The 12,988-nt window shown below is 36.6% G+C and overlaps 2 protein-coding genes across 3 annotated transcripts; one reads left to right on the plus strand and one right to left on the minus strand.

Annotated features, from left to right (window-relative positions):
- The first annotated feature begins 550 nt into the window (after positions 1 to 550).
- On the plus strand, positions 551 to 3,818 carry LOC144565718 (sulfoquinovosyl transferase SQD2-like). The gene is made up of 11 exons (XM_078315537.1): positions 551 to 1,107; positions 1,233 to 1,299; positions 1,497 to 1,567; positions 1,655 to 1,772; positions 1,886 to 1,959; positions 2,095 to 2,150; positions 2,266 to 2,349; positions 2,443 to 2,530; positions 2,662 to 2,739; positions 2,878 to 2,934; positions 3,049 to 3,818. Exons 1-11 carry the CDS (start codon positions 632 to 634, stop codon positions 3,545 to 3,547), a joined length of 1,668 nt encoding a protein of 555 aa, XP_078171663.1. The 5' UTR covers positions 551 to 631; the 3' UTR covers positions 3,548 to 3,818.
- A 3,833-nt stretch (positions 3,819 to 7,651) lies between these two features.
- LOC144565695 (Fasciclin-like arabinogalactan family protein) lies at positions 7,652 to 11,055 on the minus strand. 2 transcript variants are annotated; one of them, XM_078315518.1, is made up of 3 exons: positions 9,996 to 10,136; positions 9,300 to 9,380; positions 7,652 to 8,739 (listed from the first exon to the last, which is right to left on the minus strand). In XM_078315518.1, the coding sequence occupies exon 3, from the start codon at positions 8,471 to 8,473 to the stop codon at positions 7,823 to 7,825; it is 651 nt and encodes a 216-aa protein (XP_078171644.1). In that variant the 5' UTR covers positions 8,474 to 8,739; positions 9,300 to 9,380; positions 9,996 to 10,136; the 3' UTR covers positions 7,652 to 7,822. The 2 variants fall into 2 exon arrangements, with proteins under 2 accessions (XP_078171644.1, XP_078171645.1); XM_078315519.1 differs by lacking the exons at positions 9,300 to 9,380; positions 9,996 to 10,136 and adding an exon at positions 10,909 to 11,055.
- Positions 11,056 to 12,988: the final 1,933 nt, after the last annotated feature.

Genomic DNA, 12,988 nt, shown 5'->3' on the forward strand with positions numbered 1-12,988 from the left:
CCGAAACCAGTTGGTATGATATGGTTTGATTAGAACTTATTCTGAAAATTGGAAGGCATTATTTACAATCCTTGATGTAACAATTTTAGTGAAATCTCTATATTCAGTAAAACTTGAAAGATCCGAATCAAATAACGCTATGGTGTAATATTCAGTCCGGGCTGGGCCGAGTTGGGCTGAAGAGCAGGGCCGAGTCCGGGCTTTCTACATATTAGAGCCGAGTTTAAAGTGATATTAACAGCAATGTCTTGACTTCTTACAGCGCACGAGTATTGGAGTCCAAATGAAAAATCATAAACAGCGCTGTTATTATTCTTGTTCATGCGCTGTATGAAGTCAAACCAATGCTGTTAATATAAGTTTAAAGTTAACAAGGTACAACCAAGGGTATATCCGTATATGCCACCGTCAGATTCCAATCCTTCGCAATTTGGCTCAGCAATAAAGAATCCAAGACCAAGAGGACCCCTGGAAAGGAGACAGAGAAACCACAAACCGGAGAAATAGAAATAGAGGGGGTAAGAAAAAAAAAACAAGAAGGAAAGAAATATTAATCCATGGACCACAAACCGGAGAAATAGAAATAGAGGGGGTAAGAAAAAAAAAACAAGAAGGAAAGAAATATTAATCCATGGAGATGGGGAGTTGTGTAAGGATCAATTCCAATCCCATTTCGCCATGGGGAACTAGAGCAATTCTTGTATCCAACCCTGCATCTTCTTCTTCTTCTCAGGGTCGTGCAAGGGCCAGTTTCAAGCTCTCTTCTTCTTCTCCTCCTTCAGTTTCTGATACTGGTAATAATAGTACTTGTTTTAGAGGAAGAGGAAGAAGGACAGTTGCAGTTACTGCTCTCGATACTGATACTGACAACATTAGCATCAAGCATTTCCATGGAGAAGAAGAAGAGGAAGAGGAAGAGAAAGATAAAGACAGTGACAACAGTGTACCGCCGACCGACCACCAGTTATTCTTGCAACAAGACAAGCACAATGCTGATGCAACATCGATTGCTGGTGCGAATGCGGAGAAACAGCTTCAGGCTTCTGATTCCAACTACCCTTCCAAGCCTCGCCGCATTGCGCTCTTTGTCGAGCCCTCCCCTTTTGCGTGTGTATCCCCCCTTCTCTACTCTCTTCCTCGTTATCTCAAATTCATGTTCAAGTAATACCATTAATTGATTGCTCTTTCTATCAAGTACTGAACTGATAACATTCCCCTCTTGTGCTTGGCAGGTATGTATCTGGCTACAAGAACCGCTTCCAGAATTTTATCAAATATCTCCGCGAGATGGGTGATGAGGTGCTACTTACTTCCCTCCTTTTCCTTGTCTCCTAATTTATCAATGCAAATTATGCAAGTACAACACCATAACCAATTGGTCAATTAGCTATACCATCCCATACCATACCATCTTCTTTCTCAATTGCATTTTGATGCGAGATCTTTACTGTTTTAGGTGGTACTTGCAAAACATCTTTACTTTGTTTCTAATGCAGGTGATAGTGGTGACTACCCATGAGGGAGTTCCCCAAGAGTTCTATGGGGCCAAATTAATTGGTTCTTGGAGGTATAATTACTTATTTGCCATTTGCATCTTTTATTCTCTTTTGTATAATCTGTCCTGACTAACGAGATATGATGTTTCCTTACTCAGCTTTCCTTGCCCATGGTATCAAAAGGTACCACTGTCGTTGGCCCTCAGCCCTCGAATCATAGGTGAGGTTGCTAAATTTAAGCCAGACATCATCCACGCCTCTTCCCCTGGAATTATGGTATTCTTCTCTGTCATTCTGTATACATAATAACATTTTAAAGCACTCTTACTTGGCTACCAAACGAATGAATTGAATGGAACTGAACTGAACAAAACATTTTCTCTTCTCAGGTATTCGGCGCTCTGATAATTGCAAAGTTGCTCTGTGTGCCTATTGTCATGTCTTATCACACCCATGTTCCCATGTAGGCTGCATCTCCATAAGCTTACCTTGTTCGTTCATTATATCCATGTTAAACTGTGTTTTCTTAAGGAGTACCACTGCTGATGTGCAGCTATGATGGTCTTATAATCTGATTCTAGATTGCTTATTCTTACAGATACATACCCAGGTATACTTTCAGTTGGCTGGTCACTCCGATGTGGCTTGTTATAAGTAAAACCCTCCATTCCTCTCTTTTCACACTTTGCTTGATTATTTTGTTGGAAGTAAACCATTTTTTCCTTTCCCTTATCGAGTTACAAATTAATGCTGTTTTTGTCTATTGAAGAGTTCCTGCACCGCGCGGCAGATCTGACACTGGTGCCTTCAGTGGCTATCATGAAAGATCTTCAAGCTGCCCGTGTCACTGCTGGTTAGCTTAATATCTCATAGTTTTTAAAAAAAAATTGTCCATTAGGTAATACACAATCATATCACAATTGACATAGCTTTTGTGCTCTGGTAGCTAACAAGATAAGACTGTGGAACAAAGGTGTGGACTCTGAGAGCTTTCATCCTCGTTATCGCTGCCAGGAAATGCGTTTCAGACTCTGGTTGGTTTGTAATTTCGATCTATCCCATTACAGTATTTGAATTTTTGTATTATATTAACTAAGTAGTGTCTTAAATGACATCTTTGTGATTTTTTTATCTTCCTTTAATGTATTTTTTTTCTTTTTTACAGTGACGGCGAGCCTGAAAAGCCACTGATAATATATGTAGGGCGCTTAGGAGTTGAGAAAAGTTTGGAATTTCTAAAAGGGTAATGTGCTCCCTTTGTTCTCATTCTTTTGTACTTTGATTTTTACTTTCTTCATCCCCCTCCTTCCTTTCCCTCGCTGATTATTATACATTAGATTGTCTTATCAACTAAAAGTGAAATGAAATTTTGAACAAGCAGTGTTATGGATCGGCTTCCAGGAGCTAGAATTGCATTTATCGGTGATGGACCATACAGGTAGGTAAACCCCAAAAAAATGATTACAATTTCATTTTATTTTGTTTTGAAATTTTAATTGGTGGTTACACTTGAAAATCTGTTGTATGAAATGAAATGGGCAAAAAATATCAGGGGAGACCTAGAAGAGATGTTCCGGGGCATGGCAGCAGTGTTCACAGGGACCCTCCAAGGGGAAGAACTGTCGCGGGCCTACGCAAGTGGCGATGTTTTTGTGATGCCATCCGAGTCGGAGACCCTCGGCTTTGTTGTGCTTGAGGCTATGGCCTCCGGTGTGCCCGTGGTGGCTGCACGAGCCGGAGGCATTCCTGACATCATTCCGCCCGACCAGGATGGCACCACCAGCTTCCTGTTCACTCCTGGTAACCTTGACGACTGTGTCAGCAAGGTTGAGCGGCTGCTGGCATCTCCTGATTTAAGGGAGGCCATGGGCAGGGCCGCACGCCATGAGATGGAGAAGTTCGATTGGAGAGCTGCCACCAGGAAGATCAGAAACGAGCAGTACAATGCTGCCATCTGGTTCTGGCGTAAGAAGCGCGCACACCTGCTCCGTCCATTTCAGAGGCTCTTCAGAATCTTCTTCAGGTCGCCACCTACAATCAACTACAGCTGATTAATCACTCATTCGTATTTCATTCTTATACTGTATTATACTAGTTTGGATTGGGTTATGTAGTAGTTGATATGTCTTGATAATGTTTAAATCAATTATAGTTGATTTAACTTGTGTATCGGTTATATTGGAACCACACTCATGAATTTGGGATGAGTTGATAACGATACTCCAGCCATTATACACTATATGGTACTGTTAGGATACCTGCCTGATCCATAGATTCTTTTTTTTGTAATAGTAAAAATATGCAAAATATTAATTTCACCATGATTTTTTATAGTAACGAGTTACACAGTGGCTTCGGTAGTAGCGTCAGTTCCATCTTTTTCCCTGAAAATGGTTCCAAATAACATATACGATAATGGAGAAAACAGACCAGTACTAATAATCGGTTCTCAACAAAATACCAGTAGAAGAACAATTTTAACCCTTTGCTACCTAACTGCTGTAGCAGTACTTTACAAACTAACCAGTACAGCTAACAATTACTTACCCTATCATCTAGGGCTGTACAAAATCACTCAAACTCGCAACTCGCTCGCTAACTGCTCGTTTTAACTCGTTCATTTACAAGTCGAGTGGACTAACTCGTTTAATAAATGAGCTGAGTTTAAGTATACTCCAATTCGCTCATTAACAACTTGAGTTATACAAAAGTCGTGACAATAAATCCCATGCCTTTCTAAATAACTCTTAAGATGTTGTTTGAATTTTTTATTTTATTAGTTGTTTTGTTAATTATGTTTGAATTGTTTGTATTTAGATAAACTCTTACTAAATCATTTGAATTGTTTTTGTTTAGATAAACGCTTACTAGTATGTAACTATAACTAAGAAAACTGACTAGTCAAACAAGTTATAAATGAGTTGTGAGCCAACTCGAGTTGGTAATGAGTTGAACTCGAGTTGACTTTACTGTTCGTTATTGACATTCTAACTTGAATTGACTCGCTCATTTATTAAATGAGCTGAGCATGAGTTGGAGGTAACTCGCTCAAACTCAGTTCATTTGCAGCCCTAATATCATCCTTAGAAATAATGTTTTACATGAAACACTTAGAGACTTGAATTTAAAAAACAAGCGCTAAAATAAAGTCCTCGTGTTCTATGACACCCCTGGAACTATTACAATGGCTAAAATGAATTATGTGAAAGGAAGCTGATAATTGTATCACAAATAAAGTACTCGCGCGCGTTCCCTAACTTTCTAGAATGTCGGCGACAAAAAGATCAAGTTTTACTTTATACAGTGCAATAATAGTATCAATCTTTATTTATTATACAGAATTTTGCTGCATGAAGAGAAAAACGCTCTGTTAAAAAAAATTAACAAAAGCACCGCCAAATGCAGCGAAACAATCATATAATTTAAACATATAAAGGAAAACGTTTAAACAACTGCGTTCAAGTGTTTAACTTTCATTGTAAATGAGTTAATTTTTCATTTTTTAAAACAAAAACGAATTCCCGAATTCGTCCCCGAGCAAAAATTTACAGCTCTAAATTTGAACCAATCCCCAAGCGCGTTCCCGAGCACGAAATTAATTACAACTCTAAATTTGTACTAATCCCCGAGGGCATCCCCAAGCACAATTTTTTTTTTCATTTGTGCAGAATGTACCAGGAACAACACATGTGAACAAGTAAAGCATGTAAACTAATATGTACTGGCAAGCAAACAACATAAACAAAACATTGAAAATTTGTGCATATAAACCTGTGTTTACAAACACATTTTAAAGCATATAAACATGTATTTACAAATATTGAAAAATCTGTGTTTACAAACATAGGGTGGTTAAAGATTTTTTTCATATATCCATGGTTCATAGGGTGGTTAAAGATTTTTTTCATTTATCCAGGTTGTGCATAATATTTTTTTATTTATTTATTTAGGCTTTAAAGGAGCTGGAAGATGACGGATAGCTTCATATAATTTATTTATTGGAGATGGAGCACTTGAAATTCCAGAAACATTAATTATTTATGAGGATCTCATCTTTTTGTCAGAAATGGTATGTTCTACCACAATCAATTTTTTTTTCCCTAAAAGCACTTCATTTTCCATTAAAAATTGCTCCTTCCTGTGCCCAACTATTTTTGTGTATATATAATTTAGTAATGCAACCAAACCCCCACCCCTCCCCCGTTTCCTTAGGTACCAGCTATTCGAGTTGATCATCTGCAATTATTGTTTTTATTCCTTTCTTTCTCAGTTTCACTGCTATTGAAATTTTATCCATGAAACTAATGCACATGCATTTGGTATTAAGGAGTTGTTGTGTTAGTGGGAGTAGCTTAGATATGATGAGCAGATCCTTTGCCAAACAGGATGATGATAAATGTACTGGCAAGCAAATAACATAAAGCATTGAAAATTTGTGCATATAAACATGTGTTTACAAACATTGAAAAATCTGTGGTTACAAACATGTAAACGTTTACAAACATTGAAAGCTTATTCTTCAAACATATTTTAAAGCATATAAACATGTGTGTAAAGCAAGTAAACCAATATATACTGGCAAGAAAACAACATAAACAAAGCAATGAAAATTTGTGCATATAAACCTGTATTTACAAACACATTTTAAAGCATATAAACTTGTGTTTACAAACATTAAAAAATTTGTTACAAACATATAAACCTGTGTTTACAAACATTGAAAAATTTGTTACAAATATATAAACCTGTGTTTACAAACACATTTTAAAACTTATTCTTTAAGCACATTTTAAAGCATATAAACCTGTGTTTACAAACATTGAAAAATCTTCATTTAATGGAATTTGATCAAAATGGAGACTGTATTTTTAGTTATTAAATATCAAAACCTGTTAATTTGCATAATTAAAATTAGAACCAATCCCCCATCGCGTCCCCGAGCTAACTGTGTTTAAATTGTACTTTAAAGTACGTTCAAATAAGTAGTTAATTAATGATTAGAGGACCGTTAACAATTTGGGGGACTAATTCGAGGATTGGTGATTACAACTGTTCCTAATAGTCTGTCTACGAAATTAAAGCGCAAGACAAAAGCATGCAAAGCTAATGTTTAAAGCAATCAATGTAAAACTGCAATGCGTTAAAACAACAATTCGTTAATTAATGGCAAATTAATAAATTACCGTTATTAGCGGACGGTTAAACCCAGTTAAACCAGTTCGGGGACGGGCTCGAATTTGATGGCTCGGGGTACAGAAACATTTCACTATGTGAAAATATTGCACGTGTTGTCTTCGAGCGCTGTTGGAAACGGGTATCACATATAAGAAGGGAAGTTGATTTTTCAGTTTATCAATTATAAAACTTTCCATCTTTTTGTTAATGTATCTCCTATTCATTGACTTTCATTCGTCTGGTTCCTCAGTTCCTCTTGATAGAGATTATCATTAACTCGTTCGCTAGAAAAACCACAAAGATATAGAAAATTAAGAAGTGAAATTATTCTTGTATTGTCCGTGTGAAGTTTAGACAAGTCAGGTAACTCAACAAAACACAAGAAATAGAAAAGCATAATCACATTGACAAGTGACAACTACCTCGTTATAAAAAAAAAATTATAACAGGAATTCTGAAACTAAAAACCACGTTCAACTTTTAAAAAGCTTACACAATAATTTTAAATTTTGTTCCAACCGAAATGAACCTACTTCATTGACTTACGAAGTGAACTTATTTTTCAAATCCTACAACAAGATGCCAAATCCGTAATGCAAAGCTCAACCTGATCTGTTCAGTAATGGATGTATATTAAGAATAGATAACTCAAGTAATTTCTCTTTTGTGGAACTAATCTTTTTCATGCCAATAATGTCCAAATAATTTTTCCGCCGTAGGACTCACCTTCAGCTATAGGATGTAAATGAATGGTCAGAGGTGATGAGCTCGGTAGTTGAATTGCCTAGCCATAGCATAACCAAATCAGAAAGAAAATACAACGACTATAAAGAATTTGTCTAGCCCGGTAGTCGAATTGTGATAGCCCAAGCATTTATTTGTAAGCACCAATGTCATGTTGTTAAGTTTTGATTAGAACAAGATAATAGAAAGACTATAAACATGCATATGAAGCTTACACAATAGGGGAAACTGAAAAGAGCACAAAACAAGCAAAATTTCAGCAAACTAGATTAATTTATAACAATTTTTCGGGAATTCCCTATAACCATGATCACATCTTGTGTACATGATATGAGATGTATGACTATATTAAATCTAGAAGGAAAAAAAAGAAAAAGAATAAAAAACTATTCTTTTTGGCTGGTTGCTTATCTGTCCTCATAATCTGGCAAAAAGGACTGCTCAAACTCAGCGTCCATGAGCACCCCACTGATGATGTGAACAATCACATCCCCTTTCCTGATATTAATACATTCTGACCTGATACCATTGACAACAACCATCCCATCAAGATCCCTCCATATGACCAATTTGAGCCCTGAGACAGCATCAACTGATACCTCAGTCCTTACCGGCAGCGCCCCAGCAGACAGATGCTGAGGAACTGCAGAAAATCCCAGCACACGGGATATGATGGCATATGTGTTGTTGAGATTTTGAGGTGTTAAGCTCTGGACTGGATTGAGCTTGAGGAATTTATCAAAAGCTGGAGGGGAAGGGACGAAGAGTGTGAAGGGGAGATCCACTGGCAGCATCGAGACCATCATATCCCCAAATTCACCAATGAGTCCACTTCCTGAATCCCCTGATGGGAGGCTGCTGCTGCTGCTACAAAATGAGGAATCATTATGGATCAACGACAACTTTAGCTTAGGGAGGGGGAGGAGAGGGAGGCTCCAACTGAAGAGCAGTTGCAAGCCCACTAGAGCCAGCAGCAGCAATAAAACCCACAAGTAAAAAACACTACTGCTGCACACCCTTCCTCCTCTCTTGGCCGAGTTTTTGACATTGACGTTCATTAATTGACGGATCTGATCTGCCTTGCACGTCTGATTTATTTGCTCTTTCGTCTGAAAGACTGATTATATATTTCACTGCTGTGCAGATGTCGCTCTGATGATTCCGGTCCAGTACCAGTTGGCAGTTGTGAAGAGACGCGAGATGATTCTACGAATATATGGTGATTCAAAACTCGCCAGAGGCTTTCCCGAGGACAAGATCATCTGAAATGAGGCAGATCTAGCCTCTGGAAGAAAGAAGTAGGAGCCATTATTCTATGAAATATCTGCTTGAAAAAGAAACGGAAGAGAACACTTTATCAAATTGTATCACACAAATCAATACTTACCTATCTTCCTCTTTAAAAATGGGATTCCTTTTCGTTTTTTTAGGGTTGATATTTAGAGTATCCATCAAAACTTTTGAGACTGCCAATTTTCCCATCGAAGCATCATAATATCTTACATCCCCATAAATTTTTTAATATATTCTCTTCATGGATCCACCTCCTGCCAATTTCTTTTTTCTGATATGATAAGTTTATTATTATAAAATTTCCAGAGGTTAACATATTTTTGCAAGATCAGATTTGACTTAATATGATACTGTTAAAAAATATGACTCGCTGGAACCGATACTAGGTGGTGTAAGCACCATTCCTTTCCATTGAAAGGAAGCAATAATATAGAATAAAATCAACACCCCACTTGCATATAACATATTGTGCTTTCATTAGACATATCAGAAATACAGAAATTGCAGTATCATATAGAAGGAATAGACAAATCTCAGAACTTCATTTTAGTCAAAATTTCAACAAGTGTATTCAGGAATAAGATAATTTACCCGAGTATCGATTGTTCTTTTTATGGTGGGGGCACAGTCAGTGGCGAAGCTAGGAATTCAATCAAGGGTAGGCCAGCATAACTATATAAATAGTTGTAAAAAAAAAATTTAACATAAATGAATGTCAAAAGAGTCTAAGCAAGTACAGAGGCAATTCTAATGGTAAGTAGACCCAATAAGTAGACCGAATCAGACTGAATTAACAAGAAATTCAAGTCATTTAATTGTAATCAGATTCTAATCAATTCCCACTTGTTCAAGTCATTTCGGAACTGAATCAGATTAAAAATCAATTCTAATCATTTAATTGATTCTGACAATTTGCCAAACTCTGAAAATAGCATTAATTTCAATTTTTTTCTCTGGTTATTACCATTGCACCTTGTCAGTTCTAGGAAAGGGCAGGTATCGGTCTGACATGAGAAAATGATGATCTAATTCGAACTCAGTGACTTCACACTATATTGAAGGACCTATGGATAGTTGAATTGATGAATGAAATCAAATTTCGTATTGATATCTAAAGAAATAAATTTGGTACCAGTACCAGTTCCGGTACCCGACTTAGATTAATTTTTTCTGAAAATATTAAATCAATGACTCGGGTATATGTTGAACATATAAACCACGTTACATTCATAGGAAACAAGAAAGAAATTGCTCCAAATTAGCAAGAAATTTCGGAATTTTATTTACCGAACCGCAGTAGAGGCGGGCGGCTAGGGTTAGCGGCAGCGGCTGGAGGAGCGGAGGCGGGGCTTCTTCTCTTCGCACAGCGCAGCGCGGACCGGAGGCGGGGCTGGCGGAGCGGAGGCGCTTCTTTTTCCTTTTCTTTTCCTTCGCGCAGGAGTTCTCGGAGCAGAATAGCAGATACGTTGGTTGTTTTTCTTTTTTTTCCTCTGGACTCCAGTAACAGATTATTGGGTTTGGGCTTTGGGTAGGCAAAATTAAATATTTAGAGAAGATAAGTCCAGTGAAAAAGCCCGGTCTAAAAAAAAAAAAATTCAGGGGTAGGCAGTAGGCACACTTGCCTACCCCTAGCCCCTGCCCACACTCTCGTGACTACTAAAACATTTCAGTTCTACAAAAATATTGCTCTTTTTTTCTTTTTAATTATATCATTGCTAGTAATAACACAATAAGGATCAACAAGAAAGATCATAGACAATGTGTAACGAGAACACAACCAACCAATTATACAATTTCGATCCATCAATATCAGTACTGGTTCAATCAAAAGAATAATACCATGTTTAGAAGTCAACAAGGTATACCACATCATAACAGTGGTCACGACATGGAATGGTACCCACTATGAAAAAACCAAAATTAGAATTCCAATTGTCACTATTAAACTAACTCAACATCAATATTCAATACAGATCAGATCAACCAAAACCGAGTACATGATTAATATTAATTGTCACAAAATCACAGAAGGAAAACAAAGAAAACCCGGAACCAGAAGTGTACAGAATACATAAATGTTTTGCATTTACCCTTTTGATGATTTGCAAGTTCTACATACACATTTCTATATTATATTCAAATACCATGACAAAGTACAAAAGATATAAGGCCATAAGTAACATAAAACAGGTTTTAATACCTCAAATTTCACCGCTGGTCTGTGCGTGACGAAGTAAATCGGAAAGGGAGAGGGAGACGAAGACGGCGAGGGAGAGGATTGCAGGGACCCTGAAATTCCCTTTGGAATTTCAGCAGATTTGAATTCGCGAGGGAGAGATTATGGGGGCAAGGAAGCAGAGTCACGACGAAGGAAAGCGGAGAGAAAGAGCGAGAGAGATGGAGGATTGGGGCAACCGAGATGGAAAGCCCACGTGGCAGCATCTGCCAAGGTTTTTCAGAAAAAAACTGAGATCAGAAAAAATGTCCATATGACGTCAAGTCTGACGATGATTTTGTTAACTTATTTAATCACTTTATTTATATTTTATAACAACATTATTAAAAAAATATTGGTCTCAATTAGACGATATCTTCATAGATATTAACTAAAGTTGGATAAATAATATTTAAAATTATGAAATTAAAAAAATTATATCAAATAGCGTCCTCTACAGATATGTGGACTGTAGTGGAAGAAAAGAAACAATATATTTAATTTACACAATAAAGGTGTACATATTATATTTTTTAACAGTTCATTCTCAATTTTTAAGAATTAAGAATATAACTCTTAAAAAAAAAAGAGTATAGAATTGTTATCCTTTTTTATCCGTGCGTCTAATTTTAGATATTCCGCCAAATAGTTTAATAATTTAATCTACAATATCAATGGTTACATAGAGTACGCCACATCTGATCACGTAGATGAGGAATTGAGGATGCAAACTCCGGAAGTAAGTGCGTATCTTCTGAGATATCTCAACTTTTGCGTGACCACTGACCAACATGTACGTTGCTTATTCGGGAATAGCGCATCGGGCCAAGGGGAATATTATTTTATTCAAAAATAAGGGGGGAATCTTATTTGTGCTCTGAGATTCGTGCAGTAGGTATTTGAACGGTTGAGATTTTCCAAAAACACTCGAAGTTTGAGATATTCGCATTCTCTTGGTCCGTGCCACGAATCCGTATCACCCCAGGTTGAGGTGCAAGTTATAAATACGAACTTGGCACGAATCTCAAAGCAGACTCCTGTAATTTCAGTAGGCACCTGGAAACATGACAGCAAGATGCATTCAAAAGTGAATTGATTAATTTACCTGTGCTAGAGACATTAAATCTTGAGCACATAAATCAATTGTTGTATATGAATTAAGAATATGTTGCTGTGATCAATTCTATACCCTCTATAAGATGTTCACATTGTTACATATCTATTTGACGGATTCGAATTTACAATGTCACATGACATGTACCCATTAGATGCTCCAAACATTAATCAAGGCCTCCAGATATGGCTCGCTCTACATTAAAATGGATATCTTCATTTTATCAATTCAATTTTTAATATAAAAGTGTATCATAGGTTGAACAAATAAAGGAGATAGAAGAAATAATATTTAAGATTTCAAAGCAGATTAACTCAGATGGAGGAAATAGAATACAGACCAGGACATGAAAATGCCAGTTAGTTAGAAGTGTAGGTCACATGAGAATCTGTTTTGTTATTTGTTCGCTGTGATGTAAACTAAACTGCAGTTTAATATAATCCTTGACAGCCGTCAAGTTTTTCAAAAAAAAAAAAAGGTTTTGAAAGGGAACTAAAATAATAAAATGTTTTGATATAAAAATTGACAATTTAAAACATTTTAGGGAAAATTGGTTATTTGCCACTCCAAAACCTTAAAATTTGAAAAATGTCACTCCAAAATTAGAAATCATCCTAATGCCACTCTAAACTTATTAGTTAACTTTTAATTTTGTCACTCTAAATAATTAATGACTAAAATACCCTCCTCATCTCTTTTCCCTCTATCTTTCTTTGAATTTTGTTTGAAACCCAACATAATCCCGTACCAGTAGGGTTCAGAAATTGAGGTCGGTGAGGTTTCATGTTTGTCACCAGTTGGGGATTTTATAGAGTTTGATTCAGATTTGCATCAATCAGGTGGCGTTGGGACACTGATTTTTAATTTTCTTCGAGCATCCAACTATAGATATTATCTAGTTTTAAAGCTTTATTGTATATAATTATTGAAAGAATTTCGTTCTATCAAATA

The sequence above is a fragment of the Carex rostrata genome, chromosome 14 (genome assembly GCF_964058835.1).
Source record: "Carex rostrata chromosome 14, lpCarRost1.2, whole genome shotgun sequence".
NCBI classification, from domain to species: Eukaryota; Viridiplantae; Streptophyta; class Magnoliopsida; order Poales; family Cyperaceae; genus Carex; species Carex rostrata.